At 44.5% G+C, this 25,786-nt stretch overlaps 3 protein-coding genes across 10 annotated transcripts in view; all 3 read right to left on the reverse strand.

The window, feature by feature from the left end:
• Window positions 1–44: 44 nt before the first annotated feature.
• LOC117582963 (Y+L amino acid transporter 2) lies at window positions 45–9,580 on the reverse strand. 3 transcript variants are annotated; one of them, XM_034271078.1, is made up of 10 exons: window positions 9,448–9,580; window positions 3,997–4,325; window positions 3,243–3,489; window positions 2,442–2,515; window positions 2,232–2,377; window positions 1,928–2,142; window positions 1,629–1,858; window positions 1,321–1,573; window positions 1,161–1,222; window positions 45–916 (listed from the first exon to the last, which is right to left on the reverse strand). In XM_034271078.1, the coding sequence occupies exons 2-10, from the start codon at window positions 4,291–4,293 to the stop codon at window positions 914–916; spliced, it is 1,527 nt and encodes a 508-aa protein (XP_034126969.1). In that variant the 5' UTR covers window positions 4,294–4,325; window positions 9,448–9,580; the 3' UTR covers window positions 45–913. The 3 variants fall into 3 exon arrangements, with proteins under 3 accessions (XP_034126969.1, XP_034126967.1, XP_034126970.1); XM_034271076.1 differs by lacking the exon at window positions 9,448–9,580 and adding an exon at window positions 7,293–7,427; XM_034271079.1 differs by lacking the exon at window positions 9,448–9,580 and adding an exon at window positions 7,293–7,414 and having other exon boundaries at window positions 3,997–4,321.
• Window positions 9,581–18,878: 9,298 nt separating this feature from the next.
• LOC117583831 (putative glycogen synthase kinase-3 homolog) lies at window positions 18,879–20,550 on the reverse strand. The gene has a single exon (XM_034272423.1). It carries the CDS (start codon window positions 20,453–20,455, stop codon window positions 18,980–18,982), a length of 1,476 nt encoding a protein of 491 aa, XP_034128314.1. The 5' UTR covers window positions 20,456–20,550; the 3' UTR covers window positions 18,879–18,979.
• Window positions 20,551–22,498: 1,948 nt separating this feature from the next.
• LOC117583829 (band 4.1-like protein 4) overlaps window positions 22,499–25,786 on the reverse strand; it is a 59,595-nt gene continuing 56,307 nt past the window's right edge. For 3 of the 6 annotated variants that reach the window (XM_034272419.1, XM_034272418.1, XM_034272417.1), the window contains 2 exons: window positions 23,543–23,551; window positions 23,319–23,488 (listed from right to left, as the gene is read on the reverse strand). In XM_034272419.1, coding sequence (XP_034128310.1) covers window positions 23,443–23,488; window positions 23,543–23,551 — 55 coding nt within the window. In that variant the 3' untranslated portion in view covers window positions 23,319–23,442. Of the gene's footprint in view, window positions 23,489–23,542; window positions 23,552–25,786 lie in introns of all 6 variants that reach the window. The other 3 variants (XM_034272422.1, XM_034272420.1, XM_034272421.1) reach the window with 2 other exon arrangements.

Raw genomic sequence — 25,786 nt, forward strand, 5'->3', positions numbered from 1 at the left:
GACTCAACGAACGATTGGGGTATATAAATGAAATGTGCTTCTAATGGAATTCGAAATAGATGATAGAAATGTTGTATCTTTAACTTAAACACAAATTGATGAAACAAAATTGCAGGGCCACTTAAGACTACATTAAAGAAAAGCGTAACATTAAAATTATATCGTAGAAGCTTTAAAATTAATAGATCCTTTTCTAAGAACTAATCTCAGAGCTCTGTAAATCTGCCAAATGAGTGAGTTTGACTCCAGCAAACTGAAGTATTTCCTAGGGTATTTCAATGCATGATATCTGTATGTATGGATATATCCTCTATCGTTTGTGACATCAAGTAAATTCTAGCTTAAAATTGAACAAGCAGAAAACATTTAACTATTCAAGAGGGGTTTCGTTATTATCTGTTTGATGGAATACTCGAAAGTCGTAAAGAGAAAACTCAAATTAGCACACAACTCTGGACCATTTTTGTTTTCCTTGTAATTTCCCATTCGTTTCACAGTCTTTCGCATAGTCCCTGGACAGCCCAGAGCTGTCTGCTGATTCAACTTTAGATTTGTATAAACCTACTGGACACTGGGCCTTGTTTCAACTTAAGAGATACATACATACAAGTGTATATAAAAATATATGCTAATTATATATTTTGTATTGCTGGGCCGGAGATCTCATTCTACAGTCTCCTTTCCAGGGAAGTTTTGTTTGTGTTTTATGTGTACCTAAAGCGCGTTTACTTGTATCTGTTGTCTATAATGTCGTATAATGCAATTTGGAGTGTGTGTTGTGTGTTTAAATGCTTTCATTTGCTGTTGGCTGTAGCTTGAATTTCTTGAAGAACATCCATCAATCTTTACACCTGAGCTGGTTTCGTTTGCTTTCCGAGTACCATGAGCAGCTTTTGTAGGAAGTGTGTGAGGCTTACTGTAAAGTTACAAAAGAGGAAAAACATCAACAGATTAATTGGATCTCTCAACAAGGGAAACAACTTTTATATCTACAGAGTATCTAGAGTTTCGTGGTGGGGGTGCAAAATAGAGTTTGGTGGGGTGCAAAATCTTCTGACATTAGTAGATGATTTATCTAGAAGTTAGTGCTGAAGTTAGAGGGCAGGCAACTTGAATGTTTAACCAAAAATAAAACTAGAATAAATAGCAAACTTAAAAACCTTGGACGACGCCTTGGGGCGCACAACCATCATCAGTTTCTGTAGGGTTTGTGTCAGTCCGCCTGTAAGAGTTTCAGAGTTGGGAGTACAGCGTGAATCGAAATGAAACCAAAGGAGGGAAAGCAGCTGCCTGAGGGACCGCATGGTCACCTGGACTTACCCATGGACTTCTGGAACCAGATGGGCTTGCTCTTCCATGCAATAAACACAAGATAGACGGGTATACTGGAGAGAATCATCAGAATGCCGTAGCCCGTCTCCACGGGACTGGCGTACATGGGCACAACGGTCACGAACATGGTGGCAAGCAAGTAGACGATCGGGAACACCAAGGGCACACGGATGGGACGTGGCAGATTGGGCTGTGCCCAGCGGAGCCATGGCAGGCAGAGAACAGAAACGCCAATGCTCAGCTGGAAAGGGAAACAAATTAGCAAGGGTATTGCGTGAGAGTCTCCCTCGACTCACCCAAGTGGCAAATCCAACGTAGTTGATCAGCGCAAAGATATCGGAGACGGTGAGGTACAGCATGGAGAGCAGAGCCATGGCCAGGACAGCTGGTGTCGGAGTGAATCTCTGGATCTGAATCATCGTAAGTATCTCAGGCATTTGTCCCTCATTGGCACCGGCATAGAACAGGCGCGAGGAGGTCAGCAGAATGCCATTCACAGCTCCAAAGGTGGACAACGCCACAAACACTTAAAAAGAGAAGAAAATGCATAAATAACACTGCAGAATGGGAGTCCTAAACGAGGTTGTGCACCCACCTGGTATGGTCCAAGCCAATGCTCCAAAGGCACGCTCCGCATAGGTAACCGCCACAGCCGAGGAGCCCATGACCTCATCTGGTGAGAGGATGGTGTAGAACGACACATTAGCCATCACATAGACGACGGTCACCAGGGTGCAGCTGATGGCAATGGCACGGGGCAAATTCTTGACGGGATCCTTCAGCTCCTCAATGATAAAGTTCAAGTAATTCCTGTCAACGATGCCAGCAAACAAATCCAATTAGTACTTGACCCGCTGCCCCATCAGAGAGACAGAGTCTGGAGCAAATAAGCCGCTTACCAGCCGTTGTACGCAAACAAGCCCGAGTAGAAGGACAGCGCCAGCGACGTGACTCTGGTGTCTGTGTTCTCGAATGTAAAGTACTGGACATTGCCCAGATACAGTTGATACATCCCAGTGGCAATGATGATGAACAAAGCCAGCAGCTGCATAAAAGGCAACACAGTTAAAGGCATTCGAGTAAGCCACTTTCAATCTTTCTTAACTCACTTTGGCATATGTGAAGATATCCTGCACAGCGGTGGCCCATTTAACGTCCCAGCAGTTGATTAGGGTCAACACCACTGTAAAAATGAAATGAAAATAAATGTAAACCCATCAGAGTAGTCACATAATATATATACGACTACGAGTAGATATCAGCCGGCATCATGGGGTGATGTAATAGCGCGAGGACTTGCAACATCTGACAACCCATACCCATACACCCGTGCACCCATACCCATGCGTTATTCATTGCTCTGGCCATTGTGCCATGCGAACGCACTTGATTCCGCACAATTAAATCAATATTAAGTATAAGTAACAGCCACTATCTGCTCGCGCACATGTTCGGCTTAGGTAGTGGACACAAATGTTTGATTACAAAATGTTCAGCTTAAATGTTTTCCTGGGTACTCTACAGCATGCTACAGCGGTTATTCCACCTGTTGGAATATCCCCTCTGATGGACGTTTCCTCAAGCTTTGCCTCCTCCCATACAACTCCTACACATTTTCGCGCTGAAATATTGGGTTTTTCTAATCCTCCATTAAAAACAAATCCAAAACCTAATGAAAGTACACAATATTCCCCCCACAGACCAGAGACCCCTGTGCCCGACAGATAAGCAAACTCTTTCTGTTTATTTATTTGCCTTGTGCTCGCGGGCATGGATGTTCGAGCATTTAAATGGGTTTCTAATCTACGAGTATGGGTCAAGTACGCGCCCGGAAAATATATTCCCGAGTGCATTAATCGTAATTGCTGTTGGTGGATGGGTGGGAAGTAGAAAAGTCAACGAGTACTCACATATGCAGCAAACGGCAAGGAGACGGGCCGAATCTTCTGGTGGGGCGCACTCTGGGAAGAAGGGCTTCAGCACATAGGTACTGAAGGTGAGGGCCACAATGGCCTGGGAGCAGGGTCGCACGATCATGCACTCGATCCAGAGCCGGATGAAGGCCATGAATGGTCCAAAGGTCTCCATGATGTACGCATAATCAGCGCCAGACTTGGTGATCATCGTTCCCAGTTCGGCATAGCAATAGGCACCCACCTACAAAGCGACAGGGAAACCCAAAAGACAGAGACAGAGAGAGAAGCATAAATTAAAGTGTTCGACAAAGTGCTAAAGGGAACAACCACCACCCGAGGCAGTGCTGCGTATACGTAATTTTTATTGAACTTCAAGAACTGAAGCAGAGGCGTGTGCGTTTGACACGGGCTTGTCATCATGGGCTGTCTCCAAGTGGGGTGAAGTGGGTGTGTGTCTTTGTGTACGAGTGTAAATGAGTGAGTGGTTGGGTTGGGTGGATGATGGAAGTCGAAGAGGAATTTCAATAATTTCATTAAGCGACGCATTGGCACGCCGCCAGCATTCGTAATTGGAAATGGACTGGAAAGGTCCTTCTCCACTTTCGAACACATTCATCCAGTGTTCGTTTGCGCAGCTGTTTCCACAAACTTGTTTTACAGCCCCAGCAACAGGTGTGCTCAGCGCCTATTCTCCATTTGCATATTAAACGATTAACTTAATATTTATGAACAGTGCATTGACACTCACCATCGAGAAGAGTCCGGAAGCAACCCACACAATGAGGGCGAGGTTCACACTGCCCGTGTACATCAGCACGCCAGTGGGTGAGACAAAAATGCCCGAGCCTATGATGGAGCCCACGATGACGGTGCAACCGTTGAGCAGACTCATCTTGGCTTTCAGCGTCACCTCACCACCCCCACCGCCGCCTCCATCGGCACCATCTGAATCTCCATTGGTCAATTTGGTGGTGGCATCTCCATTTCCATTCACAATGGAACTCTTCCGCGAGGAATTCTTACGATTCAGCGACTCCGTTTCCATGGTGTCGTCACTGGTACTTCAATGGTAGCTGCCTGCAACGGAAAGAACCATTAAGTCGAGAGTTTAGTATTAGTTTAAATCAGTTTCTTAAAGTTCAGCAAAGACTACGAATGACGAACAGATAATAAATTTGATTCCATTTTTCTCCACTCTATTTTGACCTTTTCAGCTGGAAATGTACACATCTCCCAGCTGTTTTATTACAAACGATTGTTTAGAATATGGTTTTATAGCTACATAAATTGGAACTAATTTTAGCAATTGTTGAAAAGAAGAACATTTTCTCTGAATTGTGCCCCAGAACATTCCATCTTTACTTTAGTTAATGAACTTGTCTTTATAATGATTCTAATTTGTTTTTACGCTCAAGTCTCCAGTGACTACTTTTCCGTCTTGCCATTGACTTTGAATAATGGCCGTGCTAATTGTGTGAATAAAAACAGAAGAGACAAAGACCGAGAGAGAGACTGAGAGATGGAAATGTTAACGTCCAGCTGCGAGTGTTAAATTTTGATTCTGTTAATTGTTTGAGCAATGTTTGCCCGAGATTTATCCAGCGACTCAATTGAATGTTTGAGTTGGATTTACGAATGTTTGCATGCCATTTCATAATCTCTGCTCGGGGATCTGGTCTGCCACTCACGATTTTCTCCACATGCAGTGAAAGGTACGGCTCTGTCAGTGCTCAGTGCTCAGTGCTCAAAGGTCAGTCAGAAACTTTGCTCTACTTTTACTTTAATGTTTTTTTGTTCTCTGATTTTTGAAAGAGGTTTGTTAGCAATTGTCTCGTGTTTTTTATGGGAAATATGCACAGAAAATCACTCCATAAATGTGCCAGATGTGCCAAATGGTAGATACATTTATTATTATTTGAGGGCGTCTCTGGCTCTGACTTTTGCTTCGAGTATAATCAGGCCTGACTTTATAATCTGCAGCTCATGGTGATGATGAGGAAGCAATGCTCTTGCGATTACAATTTTGGAGCGCAGTTCATTAAACCGAAATACCATATTGTTGCCTTCCAGTTTGCAGTAAAAGTAAGTAGATTGATTGATGGATTGATATATTGATGGCTGAGAGGAAAGGCACGTGTAGGCCTATAAAGTCCACAAATGGGGAAAGACCCCATAAAGACCCCGCCCATCGATATGATTAGGTCACGCTGTTTGTTTTTACATACTTTATATATATACACAGAGGTAGAGGCAGAGTCAGAGCCAGAGCCAGACAGGGAGGAGCGGAGAGTGTGGGCGGACGAGCACTTCCTCGAGGCGAAAGCAAAGGCCGGCACTGGACACACGCTTTGCATAAATTAGCATGCCATCAGAAACAGAGTCAGCATCGAGAACCCCCGAGAACAAAACACGCCACACAAAAAAGAGTGTGATTCAGTTATGGAATAACAGGCACTAGTCTCTCGGTATACGCAGTAGAATGCCAAACAAAACAAACAGGTGAATAAACTAATGAGTACTGCAGCAGCATTGGATTTATGACTCGGAGAACCTCAGCAGCTAATTGCCCATCGGATGTGTTCTTCTTGGCCAGCCAAGCCGAACGAAGTGAGAAGTAGCCAAAAAACACTAAACTAGATCTATGTCCCTGATGCAATATCACTTGCATTCGGCATTCGGCATTCGGTTATTCCGGGTATTTGGATCGGAATTTCTATGTTATACGAATGGGAAAAAATTGCAGCGGGGCTTGCATCATCTTAGTCATTCTCTAGTTCCCCGATTCGAACGTGTGAAAGGCAATTGCAGCCGCATGTCATTAGTTCATTGTAATTAGTGGTCTTTTTTCTTTGCCTGTCGAACATTCACAGCGAAGTTGCCCATTTGCTTGACCCAATTTATCCCCATTTCATGATCGATACAATACATTATTGATTCCACATATCATATGGCTCTTTCTGCCACTAAACGTTGCCTCTGTGCACATCTCAAGCGTAAACACAAAAGAGAGCCAAAAAAAAGGCCACAAAACAACCATTAATTTTGTTATGGTAAACAGAAAATGGTTTTTTTTTGTTCTTTGAATTATTCATATACATACATCGCGGTGGTAGCCGAACAAATAGATGTGCTATCAATATCCCATCGGCAAAGTGCTAAATATCTGTATTGTTACGCAGCAAAAAAATGCAGTGGCTATCAACTAATTGAAGCTAATTATGGTGTAGATTTGCCTCTAATTTTGATTGTGGGATTGCTGGCTATATAATTAGTGTAGTGGAGCCACCAATAATTGCACTCGACTAATGGGGGAAGAGGGCTTTGGGTAGCATGCAGATGCAGCTGGAAGATACAAAAAGTTCGAGGGAAGAAATTTACATAAAAATGCATTAAAACCACAGGTTGTGGTCTGTTTTTGTTGATCTGTTGATCTGTATTCGGAAGTCCCATCTATGTATTCTGCCAGAAATCTTGGAATAAATCAAATCAAATCAAAGGAAAAATACATTTCAAAACGTTCCCCAGACAAGAGTTTGTATTCTATCTATTCGCAAAACAAATCTCAGGCAAAGCAACCATAAATTCTTATCAGAAAAAACACTATCCCGGCAGAATTTGGAATTTCTTTTGATTCCCAGAAAAATAAAAGCACGAGGGAACCGGCTCGAGTCGCATGCCAGGCCCATCAACAGGTCCGACTTAGTCGTTAATTTAAAATTAATTTTAGAAATGTACTCGTCCAAGCTCCCAAATGATTATAAAAAACAAATTAAAACTTCTGTGGCACAAATACAATTTTTTGCGAGCATTTAATGAGCATTTTAATGCCTTTTTTTCATTTTAATTTTGAATTTTATATCTTTTAAATCTTTTTGCAGCATTTTGTTTAGCTTTCGGTTGTTTTTTTGTTTGTTTCTTGCTTAACACAAACACAGATGTGGTGCGCGCACAGAGCAAACATATCTTTTATCCGCTTATTTTGTGTGAAATTAATCTAATGCTCGTAGAGAATACTTGGGAAGATTAGAAGGCTTTTTTTGCTACCTGCCTAAGAGGGTCTGAAAGCACTTTTCACGCCGCAAAATACGTTAGGAGAACGCTATGAAAATCCAGTTCCGACGGAGCTCCAGAATGAACCGCACGCCGTCGACCGATAGAGCAGAATGAGGCGGCCCGGCGGCTGCTGAGAGCTGCCAGGCATCTTCGTGGAAGAAATCTCAGCCAGAGGTTAATCGTACGTGTATAATATATATATTATATTCGTATACCCTACCCTACCCTCCACTCTACTATCGCCGAAGCTCTGGTTGAGGTGGAAGCTCTCTTGCAGGGAGCTTTGGAGGCTCGCTTCGAAGCTTGTTTCTAACCGGCAAGTCATTTTGAATTTTGTTATTTTCTGTTCGAAACAAGTTTCTGCTTCATTCTGCTTTTTGTTTGTTCCCTCCCGTGGCTTCGTTTTGTTGCCGAAAAAAAAGGTCGTTCTTGTTTTATGCTCTCACCGACGACACACTGTTTACCTTTAAATGTGGTTGAAGGTTGATACGAGTGCGACAGCAAAAGTGGGAAATGGTACATGCTGACTTTTATCTAAAAGATACCCCGAAACCCCAGAGCAACTCTCATTAGGTTGAAGGTTTTTCTATTTGTTTGCACATGTGTTGAACGCACAGAACTTGAGGCAAACTGTACCTGCATTCTGAAGACCCTCCCTTCAACCAACTTAGGGTATTGTCACATGGATGTGGACGTAGGCAGACATGCAAATTATACAGAAACTAGTTGCACATACGCTGATTTTCGCGCGCATATTCAAATCCATTCGCAACCCACTTGTCCCGATCTATAATTGAATATATCCGCACTTGGGGGCTGCCAACGTCTCGCTCCACACACACAAAAATAATTCAATTCAGCAACTTTTTCTCAGTGCCGCAATCACACACAATGGTGTCTCCGCAATTCCACGCAATTTCTTTGTAGAATTTATTTAAATAACTTTTATTATTGCAGAATCTTTTCCTTCTTTCAGCTCTGGATTACCCTAAATCGAGCCATCGCTTCGGGCCATTCGAGTTTATTGACCAAGGCAACGAAACAAAGCCTGAACCCCAGCATTTTGATTGAGGTTTCAATACTCTGATTCTGTTTCTTATTCTGATGTCGATATTTATTTAGATCTGTTCCGCAGCCGGTTTGGTTCTCAAGCCACACAAAAAGTGCCCATCATCGGGTTGCTTAATCTCTCGTTTATTAGTAATTTGTGTATATAAGCTTGAATTAACGACAATTGACGGTGCGCCAGGCCGGCAGAAGTCATAGTAGGGTGTTTTATATTAAATTACTTGAGATTCGGTGTGAAAGTTAATGCAAGTCTTGCGACTCTTGTGGCACTTTAGGAGCTCGTTGAGCAATTGATTTACTATATATTTGGTTTGGATAAACCTGATCCCATAAACATTACAAGTTAAGCCGTTGCCTGATTGGAGATTCTGAATTTGAATTCAATCGAAAGTCCGCAAACCAGAGCGTTGAATGCTAATACTTCTCATTAATATCCCTTAGCTCGCTTCTAAGGAAATATTATACTCAATCTCTGACATCTGTTTGCATTGACAAATGGCCCCGCGCTACGGAACAGCAAACATTTTAAGCGCTTTCATTAAATTACACTTTGTGATGCAGTTGCCAAATGCAAATAAATATCAGTCTCAGTCAAGGCCAAAAGGCTCGCCAGCAGCTGGGCCTTTGACCTTCGGGGCGAGCCACAAGTCCCTCACAGGCACACCTTGCCCAAAATAGGTGGGACACTCAGTGTACGTACGCGTATTATGTTGCTCGATGCCAGCTCATTAATTTAGAGATCGACTTTAGGCCCAGGGGCACTTATCGTTGCTGTTTGCGGCTAGCATTTCAAGTGAATGTCGTGGAAATCTCACGTTTCGTGACGTTTGTCACTGAATGAGCCAACCGCCGAGTTCTATTGCATCAGACACCATCGGAAATGGTTCGAGGTATCAATATTAGCCCAGCTGAAACGATTAATGTAGGCGCCAAAGGGTCTGGTAAGAGCTTTCGGATGCTGTGCCTTGTGGGTGGTCTTTTTTTTGTGACGTCACGACCCAAACAGACCTGTGACGTAGATACTATAATCCTTGCAGAACCCAAAAATAGCTTTGCAGACAAAATGTCATGGACTTACGCGTAAATGGAAATTGATTTTTTGTTGATTTAAGATGGAATTATCTCGTGTTCGCACTTGCTCTCAACACAATCGAGTTCTACACATTTTCCAGCACTTTCCACAAGTTATTTTTTGCTCGAGATACAGGTAATTTATTGGGTATGCTATTTTATGCTATTTTAACTTATCGAATGAGGTTTTTACGTTGTACTTTTCGCTGTGGGAGAAATGTGTAAGGCGGCCTCAAGACCCGTTCCGTTGTCGTGGCCACAGTTCCCGTTCAACTGAAATCATGCTCGTGGGTTACAGCATCTCTGTAGCTGTCTCTGATAAGAGGGCAAACAAGAGAGCTTTGGCACGACACAACAGCAGGCAGCTTGCAGACTCACCGCACCATCGGCCGTCTTTCCGTCCTTCCGTCCTTCCGTCAGTTCGTCCATCGTCCGCAGACCACGTTTTTTGAGAACCTTCTTGCATACTTCAAATTACACATTTCCTCAGGCAAGAGCAGACACAACCCCCAGCGCAGTACGCGCAGGCACTCATCAAGGGTTTTTAGAGGTTGGTCATGGGCTTTGGCCTTTCCAATTATGCTTTGGATATTGCAGACCCCTTTTTTGTGCCAACGAATGCCTTTTGTTGTTCGGGCAGCGAGCTCGCATAAATTTCTGGCTTGTCACAATCTGCTTTGGCTTGCTCTCTGCGCTTTGGGATTTCGCGCTCCCGAATCGAATCGGGTTTCATTGTTGTGCTCAAGGTCAGGCGAGTCCTTCTGCGCATGTCCTGGGAAGAGCTTTACGTCGTGCCTTCACAAAGAATGGTTACACTAGGGCGGACGTTGAGGATATTGAGAAAATGAAATATTAAACAAAAAAATGCTTTATATAATTTAAATAATTCTTTGGAGCTCCTTCTGTAAATTCAGTTGAAATAGCGGTTAAGTCGTTCATTTAATTTAATAGAAAACTATTTATTTTCATGAAAATTTGATGGCAAACAGTAAATATTCGATAAATTGTGAAGAATTTCAAGTCAAAATTCAAAGAAGTTAAGCAGTGGCGACATAGTTAAGCAACGGCCATCATTGGCACTACGCAAAGCAAAGACACAAACCCAATATATGTAACGAGTTCCAAAAACTGCCGCAATACCGGCGGGGCCACTGTGATGTCGAGAGGTGGCGCCGCCAGGTATTCTGGCTAATTTTGGAACCTTTCAAGACATTACCAAATAAGGTCCGTGTTGGGCACGACGAGGGTTAACGGGCGCCAAAATAAAAGGGGCTAATAAAAGACGATTTCGGAGAACTCCCCCTCTCCACACAATCTACGAATCTTGCAGGAAAAGGAAAGGCTAAGGATTTGGAAAGACTTATTTAGCTAATAAGCGGAAGATATCCTCATCCTCGAGTAGATACTCCTTTGGCTTGGCTTAGTTTCATTTTCCGATAAAACCTGATTGAATGATTGGGGATCAAGAGACCGTAGCACATTCGTCTGGGGGCTTTCCAATTCAAGCTAAAATCGTGAACATCATTCGACCCAGCAGCGCTCCATAGAAATATGTTCAGCATGGCACTGAATAAATGCACAAAAAGCATCACGGAGCATGGTGAAGTCCTTGCCGCAGCAGTGTGTGAACCAGTGCCATGTGGCACGCCCCATATGCGCCAGTAGCTTTGGCTACCGTGCGACCTGTCCATGCGTAGAAGCTGCATTGTTGTTCGCTTAAAAGAGATTGCCGCTTGCTCTGCTGCAGCTGTGAATGCATCTTCCATCGTGTGAGGGCGAGTGTCTGTGCAACATGCAACACGCATACGCACTGTTGCACCGCCATAAAAGGCTTGTGTATATATGTATCTCTCCTACTGCTGGCAATGCGTTTTTGGGTCGGGGGATTGCGTTCACTTATTAGTTTGTTTTGCAGGAGGGTAAAATCAATCAATGAACAACTGACAAACACCTCTGCTCCAGTGACAGCCCCCGAACATGCCCCAAAACACACACAATTTGATGGCATCAAAGCTTCATTTGTGTGCGACTCTGCCCCCAACCCCACGGACCGGATGCATTGCCGTCAGGATATGAACGAACCGAACCGAACCGAACCACTCGCATGTCCAGCCAACGCATATTTTCCCATATGGCAGTTTGTTTTTCCCCATCTATGTCATGGCTATGGCGCTGCTCTGCTGATGTTTTTCCTCCTTTTTTTGCCACGTTGTCCAACGATTTTGATCCTTACGTGACTGCGACAATTGTCGCTGGCACCTGTATCTGTGTGGTATCTGCAGGCTGATGGGTGGGAGTTGACGGCAGACGATATACGCCCTGGACGGCGCCTGCTTTTTGTCATCTCGATGGCTGCAAAGTTTTCCTGTCGCAGTCGCTCCACTCGTACAGCTACAAATGCAAATTCAAATGCTCCATTACAGTTGCTAGAGGGGGAGGGCAGGAAAAAACTTCATATGCATTTTTGCTTATCGCTTCGTGCCTGAGCAAATTTTGAATATTTTCCTTGTGCCATGCTGATCAATGAAGTGCGCACTTTTTGCCTCCTCTGTGGGTAAAACAAGTTCTAAGCTACTTACAGCAGACAGACAGGAGGCCACACTGGTCGAGGAGTGGTCCAAAAGTATTCAAAAAACGTTGGTTAAGAGTCCTCGCCCTAGAAAAAGCGACCATCTTCCGCCCACTGTGTGCAGGAGGGACAACTGTGAGCTCTCTCTTTGGTTACCTTTCTGTCCCCTGCAAATTTATGCACTTCCTGACCCAAGCCGGAGCTTCACATGAGAGACGCACAGGCACAGGCACAGCAGAGAGAGAGAGAGAGAAAAATTGGAAGCATAAGAGGGACTCTCCACTGACAATGAAGTGCAAAGCAGCTTTTGATAGCCTCTCCGGCTCTCTCGATTCGGGGAGTCAGGGTGGTCTGAGAACGTCCACAACTCGAATTGCAGTCGCCTGGTCGGTATTTATGCAAAGTGCCGCCTGCCGGCTGTCGGCTTATGTTGATTTTCATGGACTGAAATCAATTTTCCGGTGCGAGTCAAGGAAAATATGAGTGAGAGAAAATTTACCCAAAGTACATTTTGGGCGAACAATCAAAACTTTACTAATTACGAAAACTCGACGAAAAATCTTCTTAATACAATGAGTGCGACAATGCCCGGGCCCCCTCCCGCCTCACACTATGTCCTGCTCTTATTACTCTTTCTTTCCAGAGAGTTGGATGCCACGCCCACAAGCAAGCAAACAAACAAACAAAGAAACAGCCAAGTGAGAAATTAACTTGCGTTTTCAATTACCAAAGAGACGAAGGAGAAAGGGGAAGATGGCAGAGGCAGAGGCAGAGGCAGAGCTAGAGCTGGGCAAGGCATCAAAGGATATGGAACAGACGCCTTCTGCTGACAATGCGAAAATGCAAAGAGCAAAAGCACTCGAAGCACACAATATTGAAAGCAGTTTTCCAAGCAAGAAGCAAAAAAATATAAAGAGAGAGAGAGAAAAGGGAAATCTCGAGAGAAGAGGAGAACTGGCGACAGCAGCCACTGAAGTAATTTTGATTTTAGTTTTATTTCTTATGGAAATGGACAAGTGCAAAAGTTGTCAACAGAAACAGAAATCAAACTGGTTGGGGGCCTTTATTTAGGGCATCGTATCGGGTGTCGTAAAATATACTTTACCCCTTTTTATGTGTCCTAACTTAGGACTGAACTTCACTCACTTTTTTTGCAGTCTCTGCAGCTTTGCCGTTTTGTTACCTTTCCCCTTAACTTGTTCTTCATTTGATTGTGCGTTGTTTTTTATGTTTAGTTTTTGTAGTATTTGTTGACTGACTTTTCTTTCATGTTGCATAGCAATTTGCATTTCCATTTTCTCTTCATTGCTCTACGCAATTTGCATATACCATTTGCTCCCCCATCCACGTTCAATCTATGATCCCTTTCACTCTGCTGAACAATTCGAGATGTTTCCATCATAATTATCAGAAAACTCTCTATAGTTTTGCATTTGAATTAGTTTTGAACATTGCTTTGGCGGTTGCTCTATTTCTGGACTCCCCACTGGGGATGGCACACTTCCTTTGACTGTCATCCACATCCGACAGGGGAGCGCTTTCCGTTTGGTACAATCATTCGCGTTTTTTAATTTATTTAAAGTCGTGTGCGGCTGCGGCTGCGGGTGCGAGTGCGAGTGCTGTGCATAATGTCTGGCGACATCAAAAAGCCAGTCACCATTTGACACTCGCGACTCCAAAGGATAAAGTTTATAATTTCATAGACTTACTCGCTGCTTGGCTACCCCAGACTCAGAACCACACCCGTTCTATCTTGTGTAGAGGCAGCGTCTTGAATTTATGCGCTGAATTAATTATGCACGTACGCTGCCGGTTCCCCACTTCGTGGCAGCAGAGGAGGGCAGTTCCTGAATCCTGAATCCAGGGACGGGAACTCTGGTTTGTCTGGTTAGTTTGTGTTTGGCGGCGTTGACGGCGCGTTTAAAATAATTGCTCAGCGTTGTCTGAGGCTGAGGCTGAGGCTGACTCTGAGGCGAGAAAAGTTTACATTACGCTTTTGGCATAAGCTTATAATGGATTTGTTCCCGGGTTTGTTGCGTTTGCGTGTTTTGCTCCTCCGCCGCAGCCACCGCCACAGAGTTTTGGCTTGAAAAGTTACGGATTGTGGCAAGAAATTAAGGAGTGGCAGGCACCATAATTGGGTATGCCTGCGATGAGCTAATGTAAGTTATGGCTAGTTGTAAGTGGACTGGAGACTGGACGCAAAATAAAAGGGTGAAGATAGATCTCTCAGATCTCATCTGTACAAGGAATACTTTTAGTTGGAGTTCTAATTAGTTAATTGGTTGGGTACTTGGTACTCACAATACTCGCATATCCCTCCATCATTATCATCTCTCGTGAGCTGATTCCTTTCATTCCGGAAGCCATTGAACCAGTGGCTTTTATTCGATGCTCGCCTCCAGCTGCTGTCTGTCAAGCGCTAGAAGTCGGTTAGCTTTAGACGGCTATCCCGATACAGCGCTACAGACCCCGGGCCACATTCCAGCTCGTGGGTCCTGCGTGCGCTCCGCTCTTCGTTTCCCGCCCCCTGAATGGCGGAGCGTCTGTCTCGGTTATTTACGCCGTTGGCGTAACGTTGAAAGCAAATTGATATCATGTGGATTTGGCTTTCACTTTGTGGAATCAATAGGCGAAATCCTTTTGGCAGAGCCTGGCACAGACCCACTCTGTCGCTCCGCCATTCCGGGCTCCTGCCGCCACTCGAGTTAAGCCAAGGATAATGATTATGTTGCGCAACGATGAGAACAACGAATGCGGGTTGGATGGGGTGGGGTTGGCGAAATGGCTACTCGGTGGCAGCTTTTCGGGGGAATGGGGAATGCTTTTGCATAGCCCACTTATAGGAAGGTGGGCCGGGGCCAGAGGAGGCACTGAATTTGTAATCGACAGACAATCGACGTGAACAACATAATGGATATCGAACTCGAACTCGAACTCAAAGTCGGCCCCACACACAGCCCCGAAAGCATACTTCGAGGCATTGCAACTAATTGGCTTGCCTTAAATGGTAGACAATGCGGCTCGGGGGCACGCCTGCCGCCTGCCGCCTTTAACCGCAAGGGACCGGCCCAACAAATCCCACAACTCCTTGGCTTCCTGCCATCGGCTTCTCCTGTTTGTCTTCTATGCCACTTGATTGGAAAATCAAACTAATTAAAAGATTTCAATTAAACGCCGAGCTGGGAATGCTTTCCCATTGCCACTCCCATAGCTGCTGCGTGGCACTTGCCAGCTACTGGCTACCGCAATTGAGCTGCTGGCTACCTTGCCACAGTAATTCCATTAAAATGGCAAATCAATTTCAATAAATTTCATTCCACAAAGCGAGCAAAAGGTGGGGCGCGCACTTGCAACGTGCAAAAGGAGCAGCACACGGATCTGTTCTGGACACGGAATCTCCACGCTTCTCTGTCGCTGTTGGGTCATCATAAAACTGTTTACATGCTGACAAATCTGTTAATTGAATCGCAAATCCAATTAAAACTTCAATTTTGTAGCACAACTTTTGTAGCTAGTGGCAAAAAGTTCAAGTGCATAAATGGACAACATGTGGCAAGGGAAAGGGGATGCAGATAGGGACTGGGATGGGGCATCCGTCCTTTTGTACAGCAAACTTTAGACAAGAAAAAATGTTGTCACATTTTCGGCTTAGTCTTGTAGTTTTCCGTGTGTAACTGCAACATAAAATGTATTCAGTTGAAACTGCATTAAAGCGCACAATTTCCTAATTAGTGTGTCTGGCATTTACAGAGGCTCCACCGAGCGGCGGCTCCACCCCTTCGGTTTGGAATTTCTGCACGCAAAAATAGTCAAAGCGAAACCGCAAGCTGCGCATAACTAACTCAACTGCTATATTCGGCCGAAACCGCAGGGACAGTGGCCCCAGTCGCACCCAGCCAGCCTCGCACATCCTTCCCGCACTTCCTGTTGCCTTTCTGCACCCCTCCAGCCAAGGGGTCTAAAAAACAGCAACATATACAATTTCAAATACACCATGGGTGAGGTGCGAGTCGCAGTGAATGCCATTAGAGGTGCGAAAATATATACTTCGGAATGGATTTGGTATGAAAATTAAACATTATTTTAGGAGCAACCAAAGTACTCGTTTGCAGCATTGTAATAAGATAATTATTTGTACATTCTAATCACAATTTGTAAACTATGCCAGAAGCCAAGAGATTATTTGCTACCAAAAACATATGTTCCCAATTATAGTTTGAAAATCGTGCAACAAACATCACTGGCGAATGTTGTGCATCTCTGGAACCCACATTCGAATGGGGGTTTGGTTTCCATTTCGGGTTTAGTTTTTGGAGAGTGCCGGAGTCCCGGTGCCGGAGCCGGAGCCCATTAAAAGTGCATTTAGTGAGAATTTATCTGGGTGCTGAAAGGTAGCAACCACAGGGGCATTTTCAACTACAACTTCAGGTAGCAGCTACAAGTGTGCGTGCCCGGAAGCGGAAATAAAATAATTCCGGTGCCACTCGACAGGCGGCAGTTGCAATATCAACAGGAAGTCCCTCGCCTCCCTGCAACTTTATCTCCGTATTTGTGCCTGTCTCTCTGTCTGTTTGTGTTTGCTTCTTTCTGTGTTTGGCATTTTGGTGCGAAGGTTTTTACTGTTTATGCAAATGCTTTGGCCCACGACTTGCTTTAACCGAAAACACTTTAACCACATTCACCTTGGGCTTGCTTGGGCGGCTGCTTGTTAGTGGCCATTGAAAGCAGAACAGACAGCATGCCCCCCCTCGTTCTCTATCCCTTATCCTTGATCCTGTCTCTGTTCTTTTGGCCCTGTCCGTTGCCCTCCTCTGCGCCTACACTGCTGCCCAAAAGGCCGTAAAATGCCTGCAAGTTACGATGCCAAGGTGCCCCTTGGCTGCTGTTGCCGAAAAATGTTTCATTGCTGCGAATAGGAGGTAGTGCGAGGAGTAGCTGGTGTAGAACCCTCTGATCCAGACACCTCTGCCACACCTCCACTGGCTCCGTTCATGGCTGCATGGGTTTCTATTATGTAGCATATCGTAATCTCACTCGAGTCAAAGGTTTGGCTGCAGCCACCCACCCGAAAAAGCGCCCGCACACAAGTACACAAGCACCGAGGAGCAAACAGGAGAACAACCCGCAGCTAACACTTTGTAAATAGTCATCGGCGTGTTTATTACTGAGCCGTGCTGCCGGAGTGTTCTGCCAGAGTGTCTGCCCCATCCTGTCCGTGCTGCTACCCACCATACTTCCCTGTGGCTCGTTGTTAGTGCTGCCAAGTAATCGTTGTTGCAAAAGATTTTCCACTCGTGCGAGTGCACGAGAGACCGAGAGACCGAGAGACCGAGAGAGAGAGAGAGAGAGAGGGTTAGTGCGTTTTTGTGCCTGACTTTTCCCCTTAATGAAAGTACAGTTTAAACTTTGCATATTCCGGCAGCTGAAGGAAATCCAGGATACTTTAGATAAGGATTAAGTAAACTGTTCAGGAATAAACTAACAGCTGCAATAATTTCTGCAATATTTAATTACAATTTAAATGAAATTACCAATCAACTAATCAAAGCCTATTTCATTTAAGTTTTAACTGCCATAAATTAGCTGACAAATTAAATTGCAACTAATAATCAAATTGTGTTTTCCATTTAAAAAGTCATTCAAAAATGTTTAATTTAACAATATTTCATATGAAGTTTGCACATTTCCATTACGATTTCCAGCGCGTACTTGTTCATCTATGAGTCAAGAGCATTTGAATTGCTTTTCATCATTCCAGCACGCGGCCAGCAATTGGTAACAGCTACTTATGGCCACTAACTGCACTAGTTCCGGGGCTTGTTTTGGGGTCTGGCATAACATCGTATGCCTGTGGGCCGCGTCTGCCTGGTGCCCAACAGAACCCAGGAGAAAGAACAGAAACAACAATGGACACGGAGCCACCAACTGGCGGGAAACAAACATTTGCCCTCTCACGAAATTTATCGTTTGCATAAATTTGCTTTATTGCCTGGCTCCTACTCCATGTTGTGTATGCCAGGCTGTGTGTGTGTCTGTGTGTGTGCGTGTGGTTGTAGCACCAAACGGAAGTGTAACTTTCGCTGCCGAGCCAGACAAGGCCAGCGGAGGCCACACCAACAGCAACAGCAACAACAACAACAACAACAAAGAGTCAAATGTGGCGAGCAAAGTTTTCCATTATTCAATTTAACTAATGAAACTGAAAATTCATTTTACCACATTAACAAACACAGACACACACACACACTAGAATGAGAAAAAGAGAAAGAGGGGCAGGGAGCAGGACACTAAAGGACGTGGCAGGAAATGTGACTCGCCTCCAGTCAGGACATGTGTGCGTGCCGGTCTCCGGTTATGCCTTTCCAGCGAGAGGGTGTTTTGATTTTTGTCTACGCTTCTCACCCACACATGCTCGTACGACGAGTATAAGAATAACTTTTAGCTTAAATTGAATATAAATCTCACGTCAGATGGGATCCCAGTCAGTAATTCAGAGACGAAGCCTATTTGGGAAGATATTCCTCAAGGATCCCAATACTTATCCCCGAGTCAATTTAAATCGAATTTAATAGATTTTTCCAAGAGTATCAAGCGCTTCGTTTTCCCCCGAACAGTCGCTGTTGTTGTATTTGTATTTGCTTGGCCATAAAACGCGAAAATTTATATTTATCGAGCTCAACTTGGACGGCTAGAATGACCAAGAAGGCGCCGCGCCACCCTATTGTGTCGGCATCTAAATAATTAAGTCTATTTTTAGGCTCTACACTCGGATGTCCATTTGGGCAGCGGAGCCGGTAAATGGCTTGCCGCGAACACTGTAGAGATTCCTTAATCGCTGGAGTGACAATCAAGAGCCATATTTGAGGTGAAATTAACCCAAACATATAAATTTTATTTGGCGGCCTTAAATATAGGTTTAGCTATGGCTTGAATTTAGCATAGATTGAAAGTTATTCGTATTGTTCGTCTAGCTCTCGCTAGATTCCTCCTCCAGGGTGTCCTCCTCCGACTCATCGGACTCATTCGCATTCTCGTCGGCAATGTTGGTGCTGTCGCCGCTGTCCTCGTAGTCCACCGCTTCCTCGTTTTGATCGCTGTCATTGCCTTCATAGGAGAGGGTAGCATCACATCCGAATAGAGTTTCGGTTTCCACCGAGTCATCAAGCGGGTCCACGTGGTCGCCGTTGCCCTTTTCCTGCCGAAACGTTGCTGGCGAGCCACCGAGGATCTTCAAAGTCTGTTCAGGGAGCTTTGCAGACAATCGGGTTGGCGGCTTCCCTATTGGCCCGGATTGCGGGGTTGGCTCTTGGCCAGCTGTGTGACGACCACGATATGGTATGTTATCGCGGACAGGGGCCGGACTTTCGTCTGATCGGGGCTGCAGCAGAGGATTGAGACTCGGTTCGATGCTGCGCTCGTAGTCGGTGAAGTTGAAGAGCGGCGGCAGGCTGCGGCCATTTGGCAGCAGCTGGTACGGATCCTGACGCAGTTCGTCGAAGAAGGGATGGGTAATGGCCATCATCGGACTGGAACGGGCATTGGGCGTGTAGATCAGTAGCTTGGACACCAAATCGATGGCTTCGGCGGGTGTGCGAATGCGGAAGACCTTTGACCAGGGATGGGGCTTCAGCTGCGGCAGCTTGAACTGCTTGTAGTGGGGATTCATGTCGTGCAGCTGCTCAGTTGTCGGCGTGCCCATCACCTTAACGATCTCCACGATCTGGTCCACGCCCGAGTCGCCCGGGAAGATCAGCTGTCCGAGCAGCAGCTCAGCCAAAACACAGCCAGCACTCCAGATGTCGATCTTGGTGGTGTAGTCGGTGGCCCCAAAGATCAGCTCCGGGGCGCGGTAGTAGCGCGAGCAGATGTACGACACATTCGGCTCTCCAGAAACCAGCTGCTTGGCACTGCCAAAGTCGCAGAGCTTCAGGACGGCCGTCTCCGAGTCCAGCAGCATGTTCTGCGGCTTGATGTCGCGATGACAGAAGCCGATGCTGTGCAGATAGGCCATGCTCCGCAGCAGCTGATACATGTAGAGCCGCACATAGTTCACGGGCAGCGTCTGCTTGGCCCTGGCGTACTGTCGCTCCACCTTGTACAGGGTCTCAGGGATGAACTCCATCACCAGATTGAGGTACACCTCGTCCCGCTTCTCGCCGCTCGAGTAGAAGAAATACTTCAGAATAACGATATTCTCGTGGCGCAGCTTTCGCATGATCTGGAGTTCGCGATTCTTGAAGCGGCGATCCTGCAGGACCTTCTTGATGGCCACCTGCTCGTTGCTGGGCACCATCTTGGCCTGGAAAACCACTCCGAAGCTGCCGTTGCCAATCACCTTTGTGTCCGTGTAGCTAATCTCGGTCATCGCCTCGGCTCCAAAGCCATTGGTGGCCACCACAGTGATCACCTTGTTGCTGAAGCCACCGCTCTTGGGAACCGACATGTCTGGATAATGTGTAGCTCTTAATTAAACGAATTTAATTCCTATTTACAAAAATATACTCCACGCTGGCTGAGTACTGAATATTGCGTGCAACTTAAAGATGTTTACAGAAAAGCTTACTCGGATTTCACAATTTTTCGTAGGAATTTCATATTTTGTTTACTTAATGTGTAATGAAGTTTGCCAGCGGTACAGTATGACCAGACATTTAAGATTGCGAAAATCCACTGTCGCAAATGTGCAAGTGTTGGGCAATACGTGTTGAAAGTTGATAGAAAATGTGTCTTTGAATACTAAAATAAATTTGTTTGAGATCCGCGTTTAGATTGGAATATGATTTGATCACTTTAAAAAAATTAACCATTAAATCTTTACAAAATGTAAGAATATAATAAAAATATCGGTAAGATATTTCTTCGAAAGCCCCACAAAGCGAGTCGCACAGATTCCCTGCCTCAGGCACTTATCACACCATTCGTAAGAATCAACTTGAGCTCTAACTTATGCTCGTAGTTGGAGATGATGCCTCAACTGCTTGAAATTGCTTTTAGCTCTCTTGTGATTGTGCGCTGGCATTATCGTGTCAGTTGGTTTGACTATCTTGGGGCCTCTTGAGCGGAGCCATTCATAATTCGTGAGGAGGATTCCTTTGTATTGTGTAAGTTTGCTAATTTCTCCTGGCCCGTGCATTGTTGTCCGAGCTGGAGAGTCGGGACTCGGGACCGGGACTCGGGACTTTCGACTTGAAAGTTTTGCTGTCGCCTTTGTCTTCTCTTGGCATCTTGGCTGCTTATCGCTGGGATTTCTTGACTTGGCTTATTCTCTGGCCGGCCACTTGCTTATCAGAGCTGGCTTTTGTTACGCTTTTTTACTGTTTCGTTACAGTTGAAGTGGCCCTGAGGGTGGAATAACCCCTGGCCACTTGCCACTTGCCCCCCACTCATGTTGAAATTTGCGTAGAGTGGAAATGAATAAAAATGTGCTTTGCTCCGTGGGTTTTTTTGTATAAAATGTCGCTTGCTGTTTATTTCTTTATTTATATTGTATATATTAGATATATATATAAAAAAGTGACACACTCATGGTAAAATCTTGTTAGAGACATTTAATCGTATTTATTATTATTTACGTTTACACCAATACGAAATAGATACTTGTGTATAAGTGTTTAATCGATAATATTTCATATGCATTCCATATTCGTAACTCTAATCCGATAGACCACACAAATTCTGTTGCAAATTCTGTTTGTAGTTTTAATATATTTCATTTGAGTTCTCTTTTAGTTTCTGTTGTGTTCTGAGGGACAGCAGAGTCAAGTGAGGACAGTGGTTAGGTTAGGTGATTGCCCAGTGGTCTATGAGCTTGTTTGATATTTACACGGAGAGTGCATGACAGACGGACAGAAAGAGCACAGACATTCACAGAAAGTTTGAGCACTTAAACTAGTTGCCAAAGGATTAAACTAAACTAAATTGGGCTTAAAGTATACACTCGTACATGGTCAGGAGTTTTCCGCACTTTCGTTACGCGCTTACACAAATATTATTGAAATTGTTGGACGTTGTTGGCATAAGTAAGTAAGTAGTTTCCGGGGGCAATAGCCACATAACCATATACATAGATCTACAACTAAAGTATCTTTTTTCGTGTTGCATAGTATTAGAATATTTTATTATTTAAATTACATACATATGTAGGCTATTACATTTATTTGGCTTTTGCTTCTGTTGCTGCTGCTGCTGCTGCTGCTCCTCCCTCTTCAAATGCAGTAAAATTAAATTTTACATAATTTTCTGTGTGTGTGTGTGTGTGTGTGTGTTTGCTCTTGTGAAAGAGGCATTATTTAAATGCGTATCAAATTGGTTCTTAGTAGTTAATAAAAACGTATATTTAATTTACTTGCAGGCGCACACACACACACACCCACGTACACACAGATACAAGAAGAACAATAAAATTTTATATTTATCGCTAACGATTTCCGGGCAAAGTCGCTTTCCATGTATCTGTGGATCACACACACACTCTACTGCCTATCTCTGTTTGTGTTTGTGTGTGTGTGGCATGGCAAGCATAAATATATTTGTGCTGCCGACTGTATTTGGGGGCTGGCCCCTAAGATTCCTGAGGCCTTCGTTCGCTCGTTCGCTCGTTCGTTCGTTCGTTCCTTCGCCTGTGTTGTCTGGCTCGTGCGCATATTTTAATAAATTTTATGCCGCTGAAATGTGCCCCGCTTATCATTAACGCACAATTTATTTTTGCTTTTATGCCAGACTACTCCCCTCCCTTCCAGCCCCTAGCCAGTCCAGCCCCCCGCTTTTGCTGTTGTTTATCTGTGAGATACATTTGCTTTTTTGGCTTTTTGATTATTCGCATCTTAAGCTAACTTTCCTTTTTCGTCTCTCTTTATTTTCCATTGCATATTTCCTGTGCCTTTTCGGGGTCTAGAGTGTTTTCTGGCTTAGCTGATTAACTTTTTATTCCGTATTTTGTAAATTTTCAAAACTTATGTACACATACACACATTTGTATATATATAGAACTACATTATCTATTTACATGTTGGCATAATGTGCATTTAATTTGCAAACGACAAGAGTCTCTGACCAACTTTTGGCCCCCAACTTTTGCCCCGGCGGCTTTTAAATGTTGTTTATTGTTGCCTGTCGGTTGCTGCCTGCTGGTTGCCGCTGCCTCTTCTGGTGGTGGTGGTTCCCCTGGTGCTGCTGCTGCTGCTGCTGCTCCTACTTCTCCTGGTGGCATTCTCCGCAGCATACTTTTGTGCAAGAGCCCGCATGTAGTTTCCATTTAACTTTCCACTTACATGTTGTGCGTGTTGTGGATGTAGTTTATTCTTTCCTAAAGCCATGCCTGCTGCTCTTGCTCATAGAGTTGTTGTTGCTGATGCTGCTGCTTTTCCTGTTGCTGCAACCAAAGTTTGCAGAATGCTGTGGGCGGCGGATTCGAGGAGCTGCCAACGGGTCCTACTGCCAGGGCAGGATCGTTGCTGTGGGCGGCGGCGGGCTTTGGCTATTGCAAATTAAATTTAGCTAATTCTCACAATTCTGTGCTCATTTCGCTTACAATTGCGCTCTGTTTTTTGAGGTGGTTGCAGTTGCAGTTGCAGTTGCAGTTGCACGTTTGCGGTAGCATGAAGCAAAATGGGAGAAAAGAGAAGCGCAAGCGGGGAAGAGAAGGAAGAGAAAATATTTGCACATGTTAGGAAAAGTTTTCTTGTTGATTCGATTTGCACATGTATGAATGGTATGTAAGTTTTGCACGAGTGCACGAGTCAGTGAGTGAGTGAGTGAGTGAGTGAGTGAGTGTGTTTGGTTATTCCAGCGTGTGTGTGTGGGTGTTTTTGTGAATCAGGTTGATTAGTGGGTTCTACAGTGCGTGTACAGTATGTGTGACACAATTGTGGTGCTAGAACTTTAACAGAAAAATATACTTTAAAAGCAGGCCGCCGTTATATGGCCATACTAAAAGCAGTTGCAACGTCTTGGCTGCCCTCCAAATTGAATACTTTTTATCATTTAAGTCGGCGCCACAACACAAATAATTACTTAATTTAATCATAAACCAAAAGAATAACCGAATAAACAGCGAAAAAAAGAAACTCCACACGTAATGCTCGACGGCGGAAGGAGTGGGACATCGTTGGACCCACGATGTCGAGTTTTTATATAGCCATTCATAAGCTTATCTCCTCCGCCCACGGAGCAGAAATGTGCGTCAAATTTACGATTGCCACTGGCACTTTCCACATTTTCAGCACTTTTCTTTCCTTTCTCTCGTTTTTCTCTATTTTGTTGCTGCTGCTGCTGCTGTTGCTATTATTGTTGTTGTTGCTGTGACAAAAATGCGTAAAGTTTTGTGCTGCGTCCTTTTGTTGCCTAGGGTTGCCCCTTTTCGTCGGTTGCGTGTGGCCTAGCTACAAGTCGCGATGGGGCACAAAATGGTCATATCTAGGGGGGGTCGAATCGCTAGGACCTCGGATGACAGGGGGGGAGCCACAGGGAAATAAGAATTGTCGTTGTTGTAGCAAGGTCGAATGCGCCGACCCTTTGTGGCGTGTCATACTCTTATTCAAGCGTGAGTTAGAGTGGTTTCTGGGGAAGGTGGCACACGAATACAAAGAGTACTCAAGAAGGATCCGAAAAAGAAGCCTCCAAAATTGCAAAGATCATTTATTATACATGGCAAGAATTACTACAATTTCAGTTCCAGATTTCGAAAGGGGTATTGTGAGCATTTCCTAAAAAGAGTAACAAAAGTTTCACATATGACCTAAGCAAACAAAATTCCCTTTCAACTGTTCGTATATTTTTTCCTCCAGTTGCCGCCACAACTTTTGTTTATTTGGCTCCAAAGTATTTCTATGATATGAAATGTTTGCCTTTTCTGTCGCTGACTTGTTGTTGCGACACCATTGCGCCATTTTTTTTGTTGTTGCTTTCATCGCCTATTTGGTTGCTGTTATATATTTTTGGGTGGGTTTATTTTTGTTTTGTGGCCTGTTGTTTTGTTGAAATTTGTATTTATGCCTGCAAGTGAGGGGACGGAGGCACAGAGACATGGTGTCCTGGCCATCGAGCCGGCAGAAATATCATTTTTCCGGCTCGCTCTAGCCCAGGATCGTATATTTTAATGTGTGTGAGGGTCGCTGTGTGTGGAAGAGCGTGTGTGCGACTGCTTTGTGTCCTATCATATTTTCATATATACACATTTATGGGGATGTGTCTCCGTGTGTGTGTGGGGTCTTTTGTCTTGGTGGTGTCCCGAAAATTATGTATATTTTCAGCACTTTCGCTTGTTTTGTTTCTCGCTTATCGAGTTTGAAGGTCATTTACTTGCAATTCCCATTTCAAAGAAATACCCGGGCTGTGTGTCAATTTCCCCAAACATACGCAGATTCGTACATATATGAATGAATGAATGAATGAATGTTCGGTTTGTCTGCCCGCCTGGCTGGGCATTTAATTTGTTGTGAAATTGTCGTTTTGTTGCTTCACTGGCTGCGTGCAATGCGGCGTATGGGTAATATTTCTGACTGAACGACAATACATAGCCTACTTTTTTGGGGGAGTGCCTTAATGAGGCGCACAGACACACACACACAGAGGCCTGCTCTTTTTGGGGGATGAAATGGCATCCAAGGTTCGAGGCCAAATTTAAATTGACATGTTTAAAGTCAATTTGCCCCAAAGTTTGGCTCGTAAACAACGTGGCAGAATCTGCCCACCATACCCAGTCCCATCTCCATTCCATTCCCATCCCATCCACATCCACTCCAATGACATTAACCTATTCATTTGTAAATAGGCT

This window comes from Drosophila guanche, unplaced genomic scaffold (assembly GCF_900245975.1).
Source record: "Drosophila guanche unplaced genomic scaffold, DGUA_6, whole genome shotgun sequence".
In the NCBI taxonomy this organism is placed as follows: Eukaryota; Metazoa; Arthropoda; class Insecta; order Diptera; family Drosophilidae; genus Drosophila; species Drosophila guanche.

Coding starts and splice junctions, on each gene's coding strand:
- LOC117582963 (XM_034271078.1), bottom strand. CDS start 4,293: ATGGAAACGGAGTCGCTGAATCGTAAGAATTCCTCGCGGAAGAGTTCC. Junction 3,490..3,996: donor CTTCCGGACTCTTCTCGATG/GTGAGTGTCAAT, acceptor GTCGCTTTGTAG/GTGGGTGCCTATTGCTATGC. Junction 2,516..3,242: donor CCTTGCCGTTTGCTGCATAT/GTGAGTACTCGT, acceptor TCATTTTTACAG/TGGTGTTGACCCTAATCAAC.
- LOC117583831 (XM_034272423.1), bottom strand. CDS start 20,455: ATGTCGGTTCCCAAGAGCGGTGGCTTCAGCAACAAGGTGATCACTGTG.